Genomic DNA, 20,287 nt, shown 5'->3' with positions numbered 1-20,287 from the left:
TTAAAGTTTTAATTTCTACTAAGGTAAAAACAACTATATTAACAAGTCAGGACCTACCAAACTCCTCTTCACTTCTGTCCCGGTGCAGATATATCCACAGTTTACGTCCAATGTCGTATTTCACACAAGGATCTTTCTCATAATGGAGCCGGTCCAGAGCACCACTAACCACTGTATTAACCTGGATAAAAAGTCAAAACTCACAATAACTTAAAGAGCCCAAGTTTGGCCCAACAATGGTCATACTGATAAATGGTGAGGAGTATGAATCTTACAAATTGTTAGCAACCTTCTTTTGAATAAGGAGGTGCAGCCTTTGAAATGCAAATGACTATGTAGGATGTTACTTGCTATTCAGATGGAGCCTTACCTGGATGGAGTCTCTGTAGGCAATGACCCCCTCCTTAATACAAGAAGCTGTAGACCACAGGATTAACTTGGTGCGACACATATAGCCTACTATCTGTGCTTTAGTCCTCCAGAGCACAAGGCGAGTGTGTTGTAGTACCACAGTAAAATGGTACACCGATCCCATTTCCAAATCAACGAGCCACAAGCTACTGAGTCACTGAATAATGCCTTTTCTGAACAGTGCACGCTTTAGGAAGGATACTTGTTTCTGAAATGTAAGTATGTTGAGCTTTATACGGATTATTTTTGTCTAACTTACTTGGGCACTGGTGACATCAGGAGCCAGGAACTGGGAATCTTTAAGCAGTTCACAGATTTCAGCACGTGTTCCTTCTCCATTAGGAAGGCGGGCTGCTGCATCCCGCACTGAAAAGAGAAAGTTTAGGCTCTATCAGGAAAACTGAAAGGCTCTTCCTCTGACTAAGCTCTATCCAGGAATATCTTCCCAGAACCCATTAATACTTATGACTGAGCAGACTATAAAGAACTATTCATATGCAGCATCTTCAACACTTGCTGGCCTGGGTGTCGGAGAAATGACCTTGGGAGTCTGAGCTCTATCACCTGCATAGCTCTGCCACAAACTAGAGTACCCAAAGACAGAGGACCACTATGACAAATGGAGAGGAGCCCAAGCTAGGACATGATCATCATGTCCTGTTATTCAATGATTTAAGTGCAAAAATACCTTCTATCCTCCTACTTGCTCCCATCTGAATTTTCCTTAGTAAATGAATAGAGATCACTTGAACAAAAGAAGTCTGAAATTGATAGCCTTTGTCTCCCACTCAGTTACAGCCAGGGGGCAGCCACAAGTCACATCTAGCTTTACCTGCACTGCAGCCCTTTGGTCACTAACAGACCTTCCGTCAGAAGAAAGATAGCTCTCTCCTCCAAAGGGAAGTATGCTGTGACGAAAAACATACTGCACACTCAGACATGAGCTAAACCCCCTGGATAACTAGTCTGCAACAGGCTCTTTCCAAACTAATAAAAGATCTGTAAAGTTCATACTTTTTTCTTCAATGGGCACAACCCCCCCACCCCCAACAAATCCCAGACAAAATGCTATTCAGGAGAGCTAAAAGCAAGTATTAGATTATGAGAGCGATACTAGGTTTACTCCCACTCCAGTCCTGTATTAACCTTTCCTATCTTGGCTAGTAGTTTCCTTTTCAACCACATCCAAGTCCCACATATGAACAACCCTGACCTCCACCTTCTCACGCAGGAAGGTCATATGTTTATGTCACTGCACATATCCAAACCATTCCGCACAGGACCGTTGTACCAGGACACAGTTCAAAAACACCTCTGCTGTTTTTCTAATACTTTGAGCACTTCTCCTAGCCAGGCCCCACATCTGTGCATCTCTCCTTCACTCTCCTCCCCACTTCTTACTCGCAGATCAACACAGACCTAAAAACAAGTCTCTTCTGTTCTGTCATCTGGAACAAGCTCTCTGAATCACCCTATTAATACCTTATTTCAAGCATCTTTTCTTTCTTGCTTAGGTCACTTAATTCCATTCAACTATTACAAGCTAGCTGTGCAAAGCCCCATGTGATGCAATTTGAATTAAACAGTATCATAAAAAGTTGTATTGCAAAGAGTGCTACCGCCTTACCAAGGGACAAGATAGTGACATATGCTGGCCTGTCTGATCGCAGGAGAGAATGCTCTCGAGCTTTGTTCAATGAGGTCTCCTTGTCAAACACGCCCTTCACAGGACCAACAACTGACTCAAAGCCATGCATGCGGAAGGTGAAGGCCTTATGGGGCTGGCTGTAACGGTAGCGCTCCTGCAAGTGGGGAATAAAAGGGGAACAGTGGAGAATAAGTTACATAGTAAAGACATCTTATTAGCTGCTTATGAGCATGGCAGTTATTTTACACCAGCATTTACCCTGTAGCAAGCATGAAATCACTGACATTTCTCACACTTCAAGGCTTAAAACAAATATCAGCTATTTCTTCTGATTCAGTGCTACACAATGAAGTGCATTAGGGTTTCTCAAGCCTCTCTTTGAAGCACCCAACCACAAGCACTTCCCAGACCTCAGCATATGGGACACCATGTTAACACGAGGCTTATTTTTAAGAAAAACAAGTCTTGCTGCGTTTCAGGCTGTTAATGCAAGCAGCCCGATCAGGGTCAAGAAGGTAAGTGTGGAGTACGCTAGTCATGGTAGAAATTAAGGTACTATCATAAGTTTGAAATCATTTAGACTCCAGACACGGAAGGGCAATTCCATCAGCTTAGTTTCTTTTTAGCAAAGGAAAGGAGTCTGAACAGTTAAGAGAAGTTAGCGAGGATTCTCATCCACATCTAAACACATCCTCCCAATCCTTTCTACTATCATTTGGCAAAGATCTCCAGATCCATACCTGGCCTTTCACAGACCCACCCGTATCAGTGGGCACACATACAGAACAGGTGAATATCTGCTCCACAGTATACATAAATTCTTAAATGGACTGCTAGTTGAAAAGACATATTGGAACTAACAAGCGCTACAAATAAAGCTGCTCAGTCTGCGCGCACATGCATATACCACTTGTTTTGTGCTGCTTCAGTTCAGACTAGCTCAGGTGCACGTGGCTAAGTCACCTTCAAGTACTGGAAGCTCCAATAGGGATACAAATTCTGGCATTACTGATCTGAATAGATTTGCTCTTTTATACCTCGTGGGAATAACACTGCTGTATTTGGAGCAGAAACTGCCAGGCTATGTTCTCAGTGCAGCATGATTCAGCTAGTAACTGCAGCAGCCACGTAAAGGCAGCATGTTTGTTACAGCAACACTTTTTCGCTTAAGTTTGTAGTAAATCATTCTTGTTCCAGGTCAGGCTATGGGTCCACCTCACCCTGAGCAAATTCAGTTTTAAGGCCATTCGTGTTAAAACAGAGTATTCTCTCCTCACCTGCTCCTGGAAGACACGTTTCTCCTCCCCAGTGCTGGGTCGGACTACATAGTCAGTCCTTCTGAAACAAAGATCGTCATCAGCACTGAGTGACTACAGACAAACTGCAGCCAAATGACATCATATAGGACCAACTCCTTACACCCTCTCTGCAAATATATCTACATGAGAAGAAACTGATTCTGAATGAGCTTACATTTATAAGGATGAAATGCTCTGTACAGAACTTAGTGTTCTCTAGACTGTATCTGGAGAAAGGTGGGGACCAACTAAAGATTAGAGAATGGTACTGACACTCAGGAAACTTGGTTTCTGCCCCTTAGTCCATCTGGAAAACTCTGGGAAAAGTCATTTTGTCTCTCTGCAGCCCAATTTATGTTTCTATAACATGGGATATTTGAATCTCCCTGTGAGGTGGATTTATCAGAATACAGAAAGCTCTTTCACATTTCTACGAGCATCTTTTCGCACACTGTGTATCCATAATATGGGACCATCAAAACGCTGCCGCTGCTAGACTGTAGCTTCTGTTAACAATGCACAGCCATAACAAAAACAATCAATCCAGCACTAGGGAAAAAAAAAACAACCCAAAACCCCTCCCATTTAATCAAAAGGGTAGAAGGAGCTCAGGGAAGCAGAAAGTAAATTTCCAGAGTAGGAATCTGGCCAGAACACTTAATTACACCTGGGATTTGAAATCCCAGCTGTGTTCTTTCTACCGCTGATATATCATCACTAGTAGTGAAGATTACATAATCAGAAATGAACTCATGCTGGTAGTGCATAAAATAGGACAGAATCCAGCTCACTCTCCTGAGGCTGTACTGGATCTGCAAGGCTTATTTATGTCATCAGTAAAGCCAGCAAAGACTCAAAGACCTCTGGGGTAGCTCTCTGCAGTAAGCTGACGAAGAGGAGGGATAATTTTTCATCATCACTTAAGCAACTGCCACTAGCCAAGTGGTGCTTTCACCAGCTCTTCAGAGGGCAGTGCACATAGTAATATCTACTGCAGATACAGTGATTTAGGCTCACAGGCCTAAACTGAACTCCACAGCTGTAGCATTTTTCATGGGACCAGGGTTTCCGGCTACCTCAGTACCATATACTTACACCCTGGGAACTGGTGTGGTGGCATCTGGACTGTCTTCATTTTCCTGTCGAGAAACAAAGAAACGTCAGACAGGTGCATAAGCAGCTGGGATCAGCACTACGAAGAGAGTCTCTGCCTCACCTTGAAAAACATCTGGTCTTTGGTTTCCAACCAGAGTTGAAAAAGTGCTGCCAATTCCTTCTCAAGGTCTTGGGAAGAGCCTGGTAAAAAAACACCAAAGGAAAGAGGCAATAAGAGTCACTTTTTTTTGTAACTAGCACCCTGCTGCTTGTTCTTCCATTAGTGTCCAAAACCTCCCTCAAGTTTAGATCACAGCAGAGACACCTCAATTACCATATTTACTTGCATACCACATGCACCATCCCCCACAAAATTAGCCGTCCAAAATTGGGGTGTGTGTCTTAAGCAGGATAGCTGATTTTCCATCCAGAATAGCAGCAGTGGCATTTTTATTCAGGCAGCCCTGAGAGAGTCAACTGATTTCATAGCTCATTAGAATCTATTTTTTTCCTGTTAATTGCTCTTCACTCAACAGGTATTAATGATCCACATCTCCTTTTTAATGCTTTGATGTTCCACTAATCAAGCTATTCTTTCTTTAGCAATTTAGCTACTGTTCTCTTATTTCACAGCCCTGCAGACTATTTTAACTCTTTTCAAAATCCTAAATCTGTCTATGGAGTCCAATCTTCAGCAACAGTTACAGTTTCAGCTTTTCAAAGCAGCTAAGTACTGCTGGTAATTCAGCTGTGAAAGGATTAAAACTGTAGCTTTTGTCTGAGCGGGAAACGGATGGTGAATGAAGTAGGGCATGCCGAATGGTGCAAGTGAACTCAAATCCCTCAGCAAAAGGGAGTGCAACACCCCCACTCCCATAATTCTGAGAACAAGGATCTAGAAGAGTATCTTCCCAAGTTCAAATCTGAGCAAGAATCACTGTGGCTAAGACACGAAATTTGGCCGGATAAGTAATCACAGAATTAGAATACAAAAGGCCTGGGTTCTGCTGCCAGCTGTACCATTAACTCACTGGGCAAGCTCCTTATCAATCTGCATCTCAGGTCCCCTCTACATGTTATATCTATTACACAATTACCTGGCTAACTGCATGATAAATTTAGACTGGCTACATGTGCAAACTAATTATGGCGCCTTAAAAAGGTCCAACGAGCTATAAGGTCATTGCTCAAAAATGTGTAATAACTTTACAGCTGGTTTCTATCTAGGTTTAATTTGCACATGTAGGCAATGGTCCCAGGGCTGGGAGACTGCAGCAGCTGTGATCTCTCAGCCACTGAGGCACTCCATGTAGCAGCTAGGACACCACATCTGCTGTGAACTCCCAGCTGCAAAGCACCTCACACACCCCCACGGTTAGAAGATCACACCACTGCCCCATGCACAGCTGTGACAAGAGTCCCGCAGCTGACAGGACTCTCTGTTCTGGCTGCACCCCATGTGGGGCGCTGCTGTGATATCCCAGCCCCAGGGGGTGCGTGGGATGTCCCACAGCTGGCAGCCCATCAGCAGAGGGGGTTTCCAGATGCAGGAGCCTATTTCTTGATGATGCAGGGGGAGCCCAGGATCAGGCTTCCCTGAACCAGCAGTAAAGGCACAATAGGATCTAATGTGCGATCCCACAGTCGCGTGGCATGCAGGAGGCAGGATTGTGTGGATTACACATTAGATCCCTTCGTGCCCTCACCTGCACGGGGGAGGGGGGGGGGGGGAAATCTCGGTTCTCCTTTTAAAATGGAGACAGTTGTACTGTTCTGTCTCATAGAGGAGCTTAATTCATCAGTGTGTGCAGTATACTTAGTGCTCCTTAGAAGTAAGCCAATAGAAAAAAGAGCAAATATATGAGATGTTTTAGCAGCCTGGAAGAGAAGAGAAGGGACAGTCAGGTCAGCAACACTAAGGAAGCTGTCATATCCCACTTTACCCAAATATACCCGAATCTCTCCTCCTGACCTTACTGATGAGACAAGAAAAGCCTTGCCGGCTAAAAAAAAGACAGAGGTGCTGAACACTGAAGTAGCTGAAACATGACACCTAGAAAAAACATCCAACCTTAACTACTATAAAAACAAGGCAGGGAACAAGTTACTGACCAAGCAATTTCCACTGCTGGGATTTTTCCTTGAATTCAACAAATGGAGAAAAACTGGGAGGAACATCTGCAATTAAAAAGATGTGGTTTTCATGTCCAATGCTTTACAAAGATACACATGGAAAATTCTAAGCTACATTTAAAGCTGCCAAATTAGATTTGCAATGATGAACAAGGCACTTTAACTGATTAGCTAACCACATCTCTACATATGTCATTGCTGAAGGTGCTAGAGGGTATATAAGCAACTTAAGGTTGGCACTGCAAACCCCAGAGAGCAGAGGAACAAGATGCTGAACCTTCACTGACGCTGTCAGTTCAAATCCAGTTCAGACTGGAAGAAACCTGAAGTTGCTACCATACAATGGATGCTTCTTGGCTATGTAAGATGAATTTAGAACTCTTCAGTTCAGTTCCCAAAGTATTCATATTACAAACACTGTTATAAAAATACACATATTAATGCTGCCCCCAACTTTAAAAGCCACAACTAAGAACCCAAGGACTGAAGTGTGTCATGGAGAGCGCATTTCCCCCATGCTGCAAATGTTAGGGCCTTGTTGCATCTGTGGATGTGATAAGCATGTACTGTCACCACCCAAGCTGTACGTTGTCTACAGATAATTTATCAATCAGGGGACTGCAGTCTTCCTGGCTATCCACAGGGCACCTTTCACCAAATTCCAATTCATACACATTTTGAGAGACATCAGGAAAAATACAGTAAGTAGAGTGCAATGCTAAAAAAACCCCAAACAATCCCAATGTTGCAACACCCTCACAGAGGTGTAAGCAGCATTAACAATGACTCAGTACCTTCAGTACCTTGGTGAATTAATTGCTGACTGGGATTCAAATACAGACCAGTGTAGAACTGCAGCACAAAACAAAACTATTATTTTAAATAAGAGGTCTTACCTCTACTGTCACCTGTCAAATATTGCAGGGCAGGTAAAACCAGCTCTGACCAGTTAGGGGCAAAGGAGAACCAGCTATTTAAGGTACTGGCTGGGGATGATTGCCAATCCAAGACTTTATCCTCAAGCTGTAAATAAAAGAAGTGAATTCACAGCATCTTTCAAGCAAGCTGTAAAAGGTTTTACTATAATAAATGGCAGAGGTAGAAATCACAAGGAAGCAGAAAAATATAAACAGCAGAGTTTTGCAAAGACAGATATAGGAAGAACATATTTTAGACAGCAAAAGCTGCAGAGGGGAAGCTTTAACATCGAGATTAGTCTTAACGTGGGGAAAAAACAAGCTTATTAAGAGATTGACAGGAAGAAGGGTGGGAGAAAAGATCTAGAGTTAAATGGCTCAACACTTCTTTTGAATAGCATGCTAAACTTGCCTGAGATTACAAACCATTACAAATTTATCAGAGTATTCACTTAACAAGACTTATACGCATGATTCTAGGGAACCACTCTGGTGTGAAATCACTGATACTCATAACTAGCAGAGAATTCCAGTCCTTGACTGGTAAACTCCAAGTTTGCTACGCCTAGAAAGGTTTCTAGAAGAACAGGGAGTGAGTGGATTCTTACCACAGAGAGACTAGCAGGTCCTTCTATAAGCAGGATCTCCAGAAGGAGAGAAAAAAAGCTAGAAGAGATTTCATTTACTCCAAGGCATGGCTTGATGTCTTCAAGAGGTCTGAAAGTAAAGGAACACAACCACTGTAAGTTAAACAGCCAAAATTAGAATCAATACTATATAATAACAGCAGTCTTCCCACAGCATCCTTCAAAAACAGAGGCAAACAACCTCCAGGGTATTACCTAAATACCATCCACACCTGGACAGGGACATAAGCTCATAATAGGACACAGCTCTGACTTCCCCAGTTGTGGCTGAATGAGGTGAGACTGGCTAAATGCTGGTTAGAAGCAACATATTCCATAGCCTTGCCAATGTACCTCAAACCTGAGCTGCAGTACCTGTAGCCATTACTATCCTGAAAAGTGCACAGGGCTATGCCAATATACCTCACCAAATTTAGTGGCCCACAATACCACCTCATTTTAGCAGCCTTGCGAGTAGATTAATTAAAAATACTACTAGCTCAATTTATCAAGTGGGTTCCTCATGTTTCAGGTGTATAGTATCAGGAATTTGATGAATTTGAACACCATGGGTTTTAATGTCTGATCTTCATTCACAATTTTCAATCATGTTGCAAAAAAATCATGGAGAATGATTTTTGTCAATAAAAGAGATCAGAGGGTTTTCCTTTTATCTATCTTTCCACTGACAGATCTCTTTAAACAGAATGACTTAAAAAAGGACTGATTATACATCATCTCCACTTGCTCTTATGCATTTAATGTACCACAGCCTGCATAAGTGGTGACTTTAAAAGAACCTTAATGAAGTTAATAGTGAGTACAAGACCCTCATTTATTTCTATGTCTGTCACACACACAGAACCTTCCTTGGAACCACTTACTCTTCTTTAACAGATGGCAGAGGGGGAGGGGACAGGTCCTGAGATATTGGTGGGATTCCCTCAGCATTGCTAAGGGAGTCAGCCAAATCTTCCACCTCAGATTTAATCACCTTCAGCTTCTTTTTCTTCTTTTCTTCTTTTTCTTTCACCTTCTTCTTGAGAGTTGCAAGGTCAAACAAGGCTTTGGATAAAAGGACAAAGAAGTCAATAAGGACAAATGCAAAGTCCTGCACTTAGGAAGGAGCAATCCCATGCACCAGTACAGGCTGGGAACCAACTGGCTAAGCAGCAGCTCCACAGAAAAGGACCAGGGGGTTACAGTGGACAATATGCTGAATATGAGCCAATAGTGTGCCCTTGTTGCCAAGAAGGCTAATGGCATGCTGGGTTGCATCAGTAGGAGTGTTGCCAACAGATCTAGGGAAGTGATTCTTCCTTTCTATTCTGCACTGGTGAGGCCACATCTGGGGTACTGTGTCCATTTTTGGCCCCCACTACAGAAAGGATGGGGAACAAATTGGAGGGAGTCCAGCAGAGGGCAACAAAAACGGTTAGGGGGCTGGGGCACCTGATTTCTGAGGAGAGGCTAAGAGAACTGGGCTTATTAGGTCTGGAGAAGAGAAGACAGAGGGGACTTACTAGCAGTCTCCAACGCCCTAAATGGTGGTTCCAAAAATAATGGAACTAGAACTTATTGTCCTCAGTGGTGGCAGATGACAGAACAAAAAGCAATGCTCCCAAGTTGCAACAAGGGAAATGTAGGTTAGATATTACAAAAAACTCTCTCAGGAGGAGGATAGTACAACACTGGAACAGGTTGCCCAGAGAGGTTGTGGATTCTCCATCCTTGGAGGTTTTTAAGACCTGGCAACAAACACACTGGTTTGTGCAATCCTCTGAATTAGTAAGGATCCCATGGAATATCCTGTTTCTTCCTTAATTTACTGAAGTTGACTAGAAAAAGACTTTTTGGTCAGAGAATGGGATATTTAAAAATAGATGCTATACCAGATTGGAATGGCTGGCATATTTACTTAGACTCATGTATGCTTTGACCTTCAGTCTTTTACACAGACATGGTATATGGCACCTACATTACCGTAATTCGTTAGCGTCCCAGATAATTGTTAACTTAAGATTATTTCCAAGAAGAAAACTATTTCAGACCCAGATCAATAGTTATGTTGATTTTTGCTCAAGTTTTAAAGTGCTTACTCTTGCCAGTTCTTCAGTTGTGATATAAGGTGACAGACAATCACTCTCTTTTTCCCAAGAGAACTACAGCCACAAACAGCCCCAGGGGCACATTTCCCACAACAATACTATACCTAAAACACTCACCTGCCAGGGAACCCTTCCTGCCAGCATTCACACGGGTCATGATGTCATCAAGAGTCAGGTCCCCTGTCATTAGATCAGGGTGGTCCTAAAAAGGAAATAGGGATAAATAAGCAGACACAGGAGATAAAAGGTAGTGCTAGGATACAGAAGGTGCTACAGAAGCCAGAGCCTGAAATTCCTAAAACCCATCTGTGATTTTCCTCCAAAACTCAATTTACTGCAGATAAACTATGGAAAAAACACTTAGCCTTAGAAGTCTAAAATCAGCATTTAGTTTTTTCATAACACATGACTACTGAGTTCCAGAAGATTTATGCAAGAACCAAAAGAGACAAGTAGTAACTATCCCATTTACTGTTAACTGTAGGGCACTGTAAAGGTTAAAACATGGGCCATAAAAAATGACAGTCACTCTGCCAGCCAAAGCTGCCAGCTGACAGACAGTCTAAACACAACACAGGTAAGTCCCCATCCCTAAGCTCCCGAGGGTCTTACAGGATGACGTTTCCGTTTCTCATGATGCTTCTTCAACATCATCTTCAGGTCGCTCTCCCCGAGCTCTATTTTATCTGGGATGAAAAATTCAAAGGCCGTTACTAGCATTCCTTGTCAGTCCATTATTACAGTAAACTAAAAAGCTTTTTTTATCCATCCGCATCTTCCATAATCTTCAGACTTTAAGAGTTCAACTTTCCTCAAAAGCTTCAAGATTCAAGCTGTGACCCACATCAGATCAAGTGGGGAACACTGAATACAACACTTTCTTCTACGAGCCACCTAGCTTTATTTGGTTGCATGTGTAGGGGTTGCCAGCCTTGGCCATTTTCAAGGGGCCTAGGCCAAGCTGCAGAAATGCTGCCAAGCAGAAGGACCCAAAAGCCTGTTTCTGTGTGACCCTAGTGTGAACCTTTGCAGATGTGACAACAAGCTTGGTCAGCAAAGTAAAGGAGGCCAAACACAAAAAGGCACAAGGCCTGAAAGGAGAAAAGGGAAGACCATACATTAAATAATCCATACACACAATATCAGAGCTTTATCATAAAATATTAATACTAGTAATTGATGTAACCAAATATATTGTGTTATTCTGCTTTAATAGATATATTTTTGTTAAAATGCTTAGATAATTTGTAAAAAGAAAAACAGCCTTGTCAGAGAAGACCATAAACTAAGGTGAAGAAGAACCAGACCAGTGTTGAGCAGCACTCCACAATGAGGAAGGAAAGGTGATAAGAAACCCTCCCTCTTTCTTTCCCAAGAATATAAATCCTAACTGACACCTTTTAAGTCCACAAAAGATCTGGCTTAGTTCAGTTCCAAAAGTTTCAGTGAAACAAAGAAATTTAAATAAAACCAATCAGAGATCATTTATTAGAATCAACCATCTATAAAATATTGGGCATAGGCTGGAGAAAAATTTGGAGAACTCGGCAAATTCAAGAAGACCTGCTGCTTATCTACGTGCTACCCACCCTGTACTTTCCGTGTTTCCCCAGCTGATATAGGTGAGAATCTATGTTGTACTGTCATGGGTAACCAGACAAACTTTGCGATAAATGTTTTTTTATGTTCTAAAGCCCAAGTAAAAGGTTGGGCTGTAAATCGGTTTCTGCCTCTCATCAGTAACCTACCCATAAGGTTACCTGTAATCCGGGTAACAGGGTGGAAGAGGAGTTTGCAGATTGGATAGCTGGAGGATGACCTCCTACAATAGTAATATCATTCAACCTGCATTATGTATTGACCGTTAAAGTAAAACAATCAGGTAGTACAATTAGGTTTTTTTGTTTTGTTTTTAGGAGTCTTTTTACCACCAAAAAGAGGAGAAAGAGAACTTTGTGTTAAAAGAGTAACTTTCCTCAACAAAATACTGGCTTTTAAAGAAAGAAGAGCTAGATATCTCATGAATTAGGAAAGTAATCATTACAAAACTTCGCATCCACTACATGATTGACAATGCTCAACTCTTCAGAAGATCTAGAATGAACCCACACCTGCAGGAGTGGCTGCAGGCAGCCCCACATCCTAGCTCAGTTCTCACCTGATGTTTTCATGTCTTGGGTTGATAATGTGGGGGTCATTCTGAGGGGAACTGCTGGACTTGGGCAACGGGCTGGAGAATTTGGAAGCCAGGAACTTAGATCTGATAGAAGAAAAAAAAAAAGTTAAATTCAACCCCATTTCTACAGGTGTCAAAAGCAAGGTCACTCTGTTCCCCAGAACTAAGCCAAAAGAACATAACTCATTTATCTGAAAAACAAGAAATGTGATTAATTACATCTCAACACAATTAAGTGCATAAGGATCAGCTTCTGCATGCTTCTCTACCTATGCTCACAGAAACTGTGAATTTTATGTGCAAGTCCAGGTGATAATCTTTGTGATAACCGATCAGTGGAAAACTCTATTTTCATTTTTGTGACCTCTCTGAACCATTCACTCTGCCCCTAAGAGCAGGTTATCAGGAGGGTCTTATAACAGACATTTTGATTCAAGGAAGTTAAATGCCAAGAGAAACCCAGAAAGTCACTCTTTCTTTGTTTGGTCTCTACCTAAGGGAAGTTTTCAACTATTTGCGCAAAGTATTCTAGCACACCCACAGCCCAATCCGTCACACTAGTCCTAGAACACAATGAACATTACCTTCTTCATCAGAGGATAAAGTAGCGTCTCCACACTCCTCCTTTACCTCCCTCAAAACCTTTAAGTAGCGCCGATGTGTCCGTCTATCCCGTTCTTCTGGGCCACGTGCAGGTGCTGGATGTTTCTTCTTAAGGGTCATATCAGGCCCTCCTTTCCTAGCCAGGTCTAGCAAGTACTGAAAGAAGAAGACAGATACACCACTGGAAGACTATGGATATAGAGCCCAATTCTGTAGGGAATGTAACTAACTTACATTCAAACCACACTACCCATTTAGTTTTACAAAGAAGTAAATGTTCAACATCCATGTTAAATTGTTAGGATCTGCCTCAATTCTTTAGATGCTGAACCTTATTGTGGACAAACCCTGGGCATTCAGACAGCTCTAAGAAGCAGGCCAGCAGTTAATAAGAGACAATCAAAAAACTGATTTGTATTCTTCATTCCCCTCCGTTTCCACTATCCCTTATTCTCACTCCAAATGATCCACTTTATCAAGAACTGCCTACTCACCATCCTGAAACACAACTGAAAAGATGAATTTCAAATATCAGTTTTACATAAAAGATATGGGGACAAAAAAAGGCTTCCAGAGAAAAATGACACTGGTTTAGGCACTAGAATAAAAAAGTGCTACACACAAACCCTACCTTCCAACTCTTATTTCACTCCTTCATGAATAGTATAAGGGCCAAGATAATTCTTTCTGTAGGTGGAGAGCCTCATTCTCCCTGGCTCTCCAGCTGTAACTGCAGTGACTTTCAAGGCATGTAGCCCAGTAATTCACTACTTTCAGCCCCTCTCCTCCCCTGATTCTGGGCCTGAGGGAGTAGTGCAAAAGTAGCCACAAGGCATTCTGCCTGGCCTCAATGCTCCATCACAGCTGTTTACATCACCTGGCACAGCAGAGACTGAAGAGATGCCAATTGATCCTAACCAGCTTCAGGTCCATCTGCCCCACACCCACTGACTGCTGGGGTCACAGGATGGAGTGGGCAGGGTCACCATGAAAACCAGCCTGGGACCCCTGTGGGTAGAGAATACTCAGCTGGACAGGTAGGAAGGGAACATGGGTAGGCAGGCAGTGGCATCCAGGAGGGACAGGTGGGTGGCGCTAGGTAGTAACAGCAGGGGGCTGGGGTCCAGGCCCAGGGCAGAGCTGCGATCTGCTCCCTGCACATCCATCCCCTTTGACAGGTACCTGCGATCCCAGCCCTGGCCTCTCCCATCTGCCCCGTTCCTAGACATTGCTGCCCACCTGCCCGAGGTCCTAGCCCAGTTGTCTGGCCAAGTGTGCCCTGCCAATGAGGGTCCTGGGCCAGTCTCCATGGAAACCCCACCTGCCTGCCTGCCCACTCCATCTGGCACCGTTGGCAGTGGGTGCAGGGCAGATGGGCCAGGGTGCCAGTACACAGCAGCAGCCGAAAGGAGCCACTGCAGGCCAGATGGAATCACTTGGTGGGCTGGATCCGGCCTTCAGGCTGTATTTTGCCTGCCCCTTGCAGAGATCAAAGGAAGGAGCCTCTCATATAGCAGTGTAAGAATGGACCTTTCAGAAGTCCAGACCTGCACTGTATCCAGCAGCCAGAAACATCCTGCACTCCTAGCTCAGCACTTTCACTGCATGTCAAACATCACATAAACTCTGCCTTCTGAGGCAGCTTCTCTAAGAGACAGAGAAGCTTTATCAGCCCCTGAAATTACTTAACATCCTAAGATTAAAGGCCCAGGACTCACATAATTAAGAGCTGTGCAAGAAGGGGTAGCTAAAAGTAACAGCATGTGTGAAAGCCCAATTACAAATAAATGGTTTATTTGGAAACCAGGCCCTCTTCTTTCACCTACTGCAAGCCTAGTATATGAGCTTGACTGCATATCCTGCTACAACAGGGGCGGGCAAAATACGGCCCAGGGGCCGGATGCGGCCTGCCAGGCCATTCTATCCAGACCGCGGGGCCCCTAAAAATTTAGAAAATTATTATTGATCTGCCCTGGGCTGCCTGTCATGTGGCCCTCGAGGGCTTGCCAAAACTCAGTAAGCGGCCCTCCACCCAAAATAACTGCCCACCCCTGCACTATAGGGTAAAGCACCTGTAATATCCAAAAGCTGTTAAGATTTTTTTATTATGTTTACCACAAGCTGCAGGAGAAACTGAGAACCTTGGACTCAACCTTAACATGAGAGAAGCTCTCTGGTTAGTCTTTAACTATGTGACCAGTCAGCTTTGCAAGCTAAGTTTAGTAAGCAATACTGCTATATTAAAGAAGGTTAGCAGATAACCACAACCTATGTTCCTTGCATTCCAAATTCAATGTCTTTAAAAGCCAAGATACCACAATTAAAATGAAAGGAGAAAGGACTAACAGTTACAACAGAACATTCAAAGTCAGTACTAATGGTTTATTAGCACGGGAAAACCATCAGAACAGAAAGTCAGGAAAATGATTCTATTCCAGTTTTGCTGCTTTCCATCTGATGCTGGAGGAATCTGGTAAACTGATGGTCAACTAGCTGTAAAACAGTACAGTGTAAGAGTACTTAATTAATGGGAAGAGGGGGGAAGGAAAGAGAGGGAAAAACTGCTTATAGTTTGTAAAACAAACTCCTGAGGGATACAGAGAGACAGTGTATGAGATGTATGGCTAGTTTCAGAATAAGACACGCAATATCTGTGAAACTGTCCAAAATCCTTTCAGTAAAAGATTGAAAATAAAAACTGCAGTATTATTTTTTAAAACCAGGTGAAAACTGGCTAGACAAGCCCATACTGAATCCTTTAATCTCAGACAAACATACCCGCTTATCCTGTTCTTCACATAATGCATCAAGCTTATCACTGCACCCTGCAGGCACTTACATTGCGGGAGGCAAGGATCTGCTTGAGCAACCGGTAGAAGTACTGCTGCTGGGAGCTCAGGTAGCGCTTGTATTGGGACTTGAAACAGAGTTGCCTGTATTTCACAACTTCAGGATTAAAATGTCCATCTGCAGAAAAGAATAAACGCTCAGATGCGAGTGAAGAAGAGTGTTTTTTTAAAAGCAAAAATTAAAGTGCTGTAATATATTTTTGCTTCCTAACTAATCCAGATACTATGGTAGCTCTTACGACACTGAAGAATGAATTACAGTATTAAAGACTAGATTTCTTGGGAGTGGTAATCAGATATGCAGCCTCACTGTTCTAGGTCAGCAAATCAAGGATTTGTTGCCATGTTACAGCATCCTCTGAGAAATAAGTTGAGGTCTCAACAGAGTGGCATATATATCACAGAAACAGAACAATTGCCACTGACTGAACCTCTTTCTGACCATCTTAGAAAAGAGGTCAAAGACCAAAGTTTCATCTTTTCCTGCATGAGTCCTACTTTAATGTGAAGAATGCTGCAAAGCAGCATGTGGGGCTGTCCATTCTGTACCAATTGTGCAGATGAAGAGTTCTTCAGACTGTTGGATTATCACCCTGGAAGCCTATACAAGCAATACATCCAATTAAAAACAAAGTTAAAAGTGGGCTGACCACTGACCCCGGAAGAGTTTCTGTGCAATGTGCAATGGATTTCCAAAGCGGAAGTTCTCTCCACTGAAAAGAGATGAGATGAGTTTGTTCTGGTGTTCAGCATTATTTTCAGGGAAATGAGGCAGGAACTTTTTCAGGTGGTCGCGCTGTGAATCTGTAAGCACCTCCTGCCATGTAGACAAGCTGACAACTTCAAAAAAGATCTCAGGCTAAACAAAACAAAACAAAACCAAATCAAAATGTAAATGAAGCAGAATGTCTCCAAGCATCCTTAACAAATGTGAATCCCTCAAGGCATACTACAGTTAAAGATGACAAGACAACAGGCATAGGCTGTGGAAAGTAGTAGGAATAAAGACACTAAAAGGTAAGCAAATTAAACGATTTCAGTCATGAGGCCATGAGATAGAGAAAAACCAGAGTTATTACACAGAGAGCAGTTTCAAGGGCAGATTTGTAAAGGGAATAAGTTACTAAGTTGATTTACACAAAGAGCAAACTAAAAAATAAGTCGTTTTCTAAAAAAACATCCTTTTTCAACAGGGAATGCAATACCTGAAAATATTATCACTTCTTTACTCCTTACTGTTTCACAGAGATAGAGTAAGAGTATTTATTCATTTTCAAAGGGTGTTGAGAACATTGTTTGTCAAGGACTTTGGAAGTAAACAGTGCTCTTAGTACCACTCACATCCTCCAAAAGGTCCTCCGGCAGGCTAACTCTTGTTGCACCCAGCATACAGTCCTCCATGATTCGTGCACCATTTCCTTCCCCACATGGTCCCAGCTCCAAAGGATCTGTCAGCATATGATCCAGAGAATCCATTCTTCACTCTTATGATCCTGAACAAAACAAAACAAAACAAACAAATCACACAACCATCCCCTCATCTATTGCCATCACCCAATCTCTGATGCAACTGATGCTGAATTATTCTTTTAGAACGTGCATTTAACAAAATGGGTGCATAAAACTGGGTAGTCAACCAATTATACTGAATGGGTAATTGTTCTCCAGTGTACTAGCAGTGGTAAATTCAACAATGCATAAAAAATACAGGAAGCTACCACTTTCAGTTGAGATGTGCAAGTGCACAGACGTGAGTTGTACATGAAGAACCTCAGGGAAACAGAAAAGGACACTAGCTGATTAATACTGATAGCTCTAAAACGTTCTTACTTGTGCCACTTCCATGTTACATCATTTTCATTTTTAATGTAGCTTGTATTTTGTTGTCATTAAACTCCAGTAATAAAAGACTGGGCTGGTGCGTGTGAGTTTGATTTTAGCAATGCAAAACTAGAATGAAATACAGCTGAGGAATGTTTAAATCCAAATTAAAAACATGCTGTCATACAGAAAGTAGTATACGGATTTGAATTCAAATGTCTTTCAAGTTAAATTCACTCTGACAATGTAACTCATGCTTAAAGTCTCACACCACTTTCAACAGGATTTCTAAAGAATTGCCTCGACAAAAATCGGATTTATTTATTTACCAAGAGAGTGAAACTTGCAGGCAATGCAAACCAAAAAGGACAAAAACTTCCCAGGAATGGGGCTTCAAAGAGTAAGCATATAAAAACCCACCTGGAAATAAACAGTATTTCTCATTACGTGTCATAGACTATACTTCAAGCTACAGATCTGCTAAGATGAGCAAGTCTGACAAGAAATACCAGGTTTTCTAAAATTTCTAAACCTGGCGACAGTAAATAAAACTTCCTATACTATGCGTACACATACAACCAGACACACACACATGGATGCACATAAAACCAGACACGCACACATAACCAGCCACACGTGTACACATGCCCACATGTGGCTGGGCTGCTGGGCCGCAGGACAAAGTCCAACCAACAATGCTCTGGGCTGAACCCAGCCCCTGTGCTTCCCTGGGGAGCCGAAGTCCAGGCTGCAGCACAGTCCATGGAGGCCCCAGCCCAGGGCCTGCCCATCAGCTAGCTGCAGGGACGGTGCTAGAGAGGACTTGGGAGGGGTTATGGCCACTTTCCGACCACCCTCATAGCCACCCCTCTCAGCAGGGCTACCAGTGCCCGCCTCCCACAGCTGAGCCTGCAAAGGTGCAGCACTCCTTGGTGGGGGGGCTGGGCTCAGAAGTGGGGCAGGCAGCAGCAGCCTGGGAGGTGCTGGAGGGGTGGATATGGGGAGGGGGTACTAAGGTGAATTTTGCAGTGGCCACAGCCCCCTCTTAGGGCCATCCCTGTGGATTCCAGACCCCAACTGGGTTTTGTGTCAGTGGCTGCCGTGCACCCCTCTGGACAGACAGTAGTGGAGGGGCCCGAGGCAGCGCAACCCCAGGACCCTTCCCTGCCATCCACCCTGAGGTGCCGGGGCTCCGGACCCTGGGAACAGCTCTGCGCTGGCAGTGACTGCAACGTATGCCTCAGGGCACAGGGCGGGACAGCACAACCCTGGCCCCTCCACTGCCATCCACCAGGAGGCATGCATGTGTGCTGCCCCAGCTGGGCGCAGTCCTGTGCAGCGCCTGCCTGAGCCCCGAACCCCGGAGGGGAGCGGAGGGTGGGCAAGGCTGGGGCCCAGGTAGGTAGCAGCTGCTCCTGGGGTCCCGGAGGTTTCCCACAGCTGGGCTCTTGCACAGGGGGCAGCTCCGTCCCACTCACAGTGTACACGGCACGCAGGGAGGCTGAGCCCAGAGTCGCGAGCCCCCCCAAGCCCAGCATCCTGCTCTGGCCAGACAGCATCCCCTCCTGGGCAGGGTGGCTGCAGCCCATCCCCATGGAGCTGCGGGGGCCGCACCAGGCCCCACCTCAAGTGCTGCTGGGTGCCCCTGCCCGCTGGTCCATTGTGGCCTGAGCCTGCAGAGCCCCAGGGCAGCCACACTTCCCACCCAGGCCTTGCCTTCCCAAGAGCCAACCTACCTGCGGCGCCTCCCCCTGCACCTACTTCTCCCCACCCTGCCCCAGCACCCAGGAGCTGCCCTGCCGAGGCGGGACTCCCGCAGCTCCCCAGAGACCAGGCCGGGCTGGAGGGTGCAGCCTGGGGACGCAGACAGCTGTATTAAGAGAGCCTGGAGCAGCAACTTAAAAATATATATCTTAAAACCATTTCCTTGCGCGCCTCCTGGCATGCCGGGGGAAACGGCTCCACGTGCCACTAACGGACACGTGTGCCAGGGGCTGCCAATCCCCGACCCACGGGGCTGCGTCTACGCTTGAGACTGCGACACGCCGTCCGCGTACGGCGGGCTGCTGAGCAGCACCAGGCTTGCCCACGAAGGGCTGCACGCGGGACCGCGGCCCGAGTCTCAACGTGGGAACCGATCAAAATGAATTCATCTCTCGCACGTTTATTGACAAACGGCTGCGCTGATCTCACCCCCCCCCAGCGCAGCAGGGGTTGCTCCGGCGTCTTACAGGCGAAAAGCACCCTTCAGAAACGAAGCGGAGACGGAGCAGGGGGTCAATACCTTCGGCAGGAAACACGGCGCCTGTTGTTGGACGTTGACAGCATTAAAAGCCCGGAGCGAGGGCCGGCACCGCGGCGGGTGACGGCCGACCTCCCCTGCAAGCAAGCACAAGAGGTTGGACCTGGATTAGCAACAGCAGAGAGAAAAGGTGAACGGCGGCTACTGACTTCTGTCTTTCCCAACTGGGCCGCGACCCCGGGGAGATTCCCGGCCGCACAACGGCACCAGGGGCGACACACCGGCCCTCGGCGCCGCGGTCCACGCAGACCCCGGGTTTCAGCTGGGGGGGGGGCCCTTGTCCGGGTGCAGAGGAGCTAA

The 20,287-nt window shown here is 44.6% G+C and overlaps 1 protein-coding gene across 3 annotated transcripts in view; it reads right to left on the bottom strand.

Annotated features, from left to right (window-relative positions):
* NFRKB (nuclear factor related to kappaB binding protein) overlaps positions 1-20,287 on the bottom strand; it is a 31,184-nt gene that overhangs the window by 10,619 nt on the left and 278 nt on the right. Inside the window, exons 2-19 of one of the 3 annotated variants that reach the window (XM_006277858.4) lie at positions 19,970-20,064; positions 17,206-17,357; positions 16,522-16,723; positions 15,855-15,982; positions 12,997-13,171; positions 12,395-12,496; positions 10,849-10,922; positions 10,354-10,438; positions 9,013-9,193; positions 8,111-8,219; positions 7,482-7,608; positions 6,565-6,630; positions 4,574-4,653; positions 4,453-4,496; positions 3,337-3,397; positions 2,039-2,213; positions 671-777; positions 58-181 (exon numbers count right to left, since the gene is read on the bottom strand). In XM_006277858.4, coding sequence (XP_006277920.1) covers positions 58-181; positions 671-777; positions 2,039-2,213; positions 3,337-3,397; positions 4,453-4,496; positions 4,574-4,653; positions 6,565-6,630; positions 7,482-7,608; positions 8,111-8,219; positions 9,013-9,193; positions 10,354-10,438; positions 10,849-10,922; positions 12,395-12,496; positions 12,997-13,171; positions 15,855-15,982; positions 16,522-16,723; positions 17,206-17,340 — 1,975 coding nt within the window. In that variant the 5' untranslated portion in view covers positions 17,341-17,357; positions 19,970-20,064. Of the gene's footprint in view, positions 1-57; positions 182-670; positions 778-2,038; positions 2,214-3,336; positions 3,398-4,452; positions 4,497-4,573; positions 4,654-6,564; positions 6,631-7,481; positions 7,609-8,110; positions 8,220-9,012; positions 9,194-10,353; positions 10,439-10,848; positions 10,923-12,394; positions 12,497-12,996; positions 13,172-15,854; positions 15,983-16,521; positions 16,724-17,205; positions 17,358-19,916; positions 19,940-19,969; positions 20,065-20,287 lie in introns of those variants that run through there. The other 2 variants (XM_014600884.3, XM_019490141.2) reach the window with 2 other exon arrangements.

This window comes from Alligator mississippiensis, chromosome 16 (genome assembly GCF_030867095.1).
Source record: "Alligator mississippiensis isolate rAllMis1 chromosome 16, rAllMis1, whole genome shotgun sequence".
In the NCBI taxonomy this organism is placed as follows: domain Eukaryota; kingdom Metazoa; phylum Chordata; order Crocodylia; family Alligatoridae; genus Alligator; species Alligator mississippiensis.
This window is presented reverse-complemented; position numbering and strand designations above follow the sequence as displayed.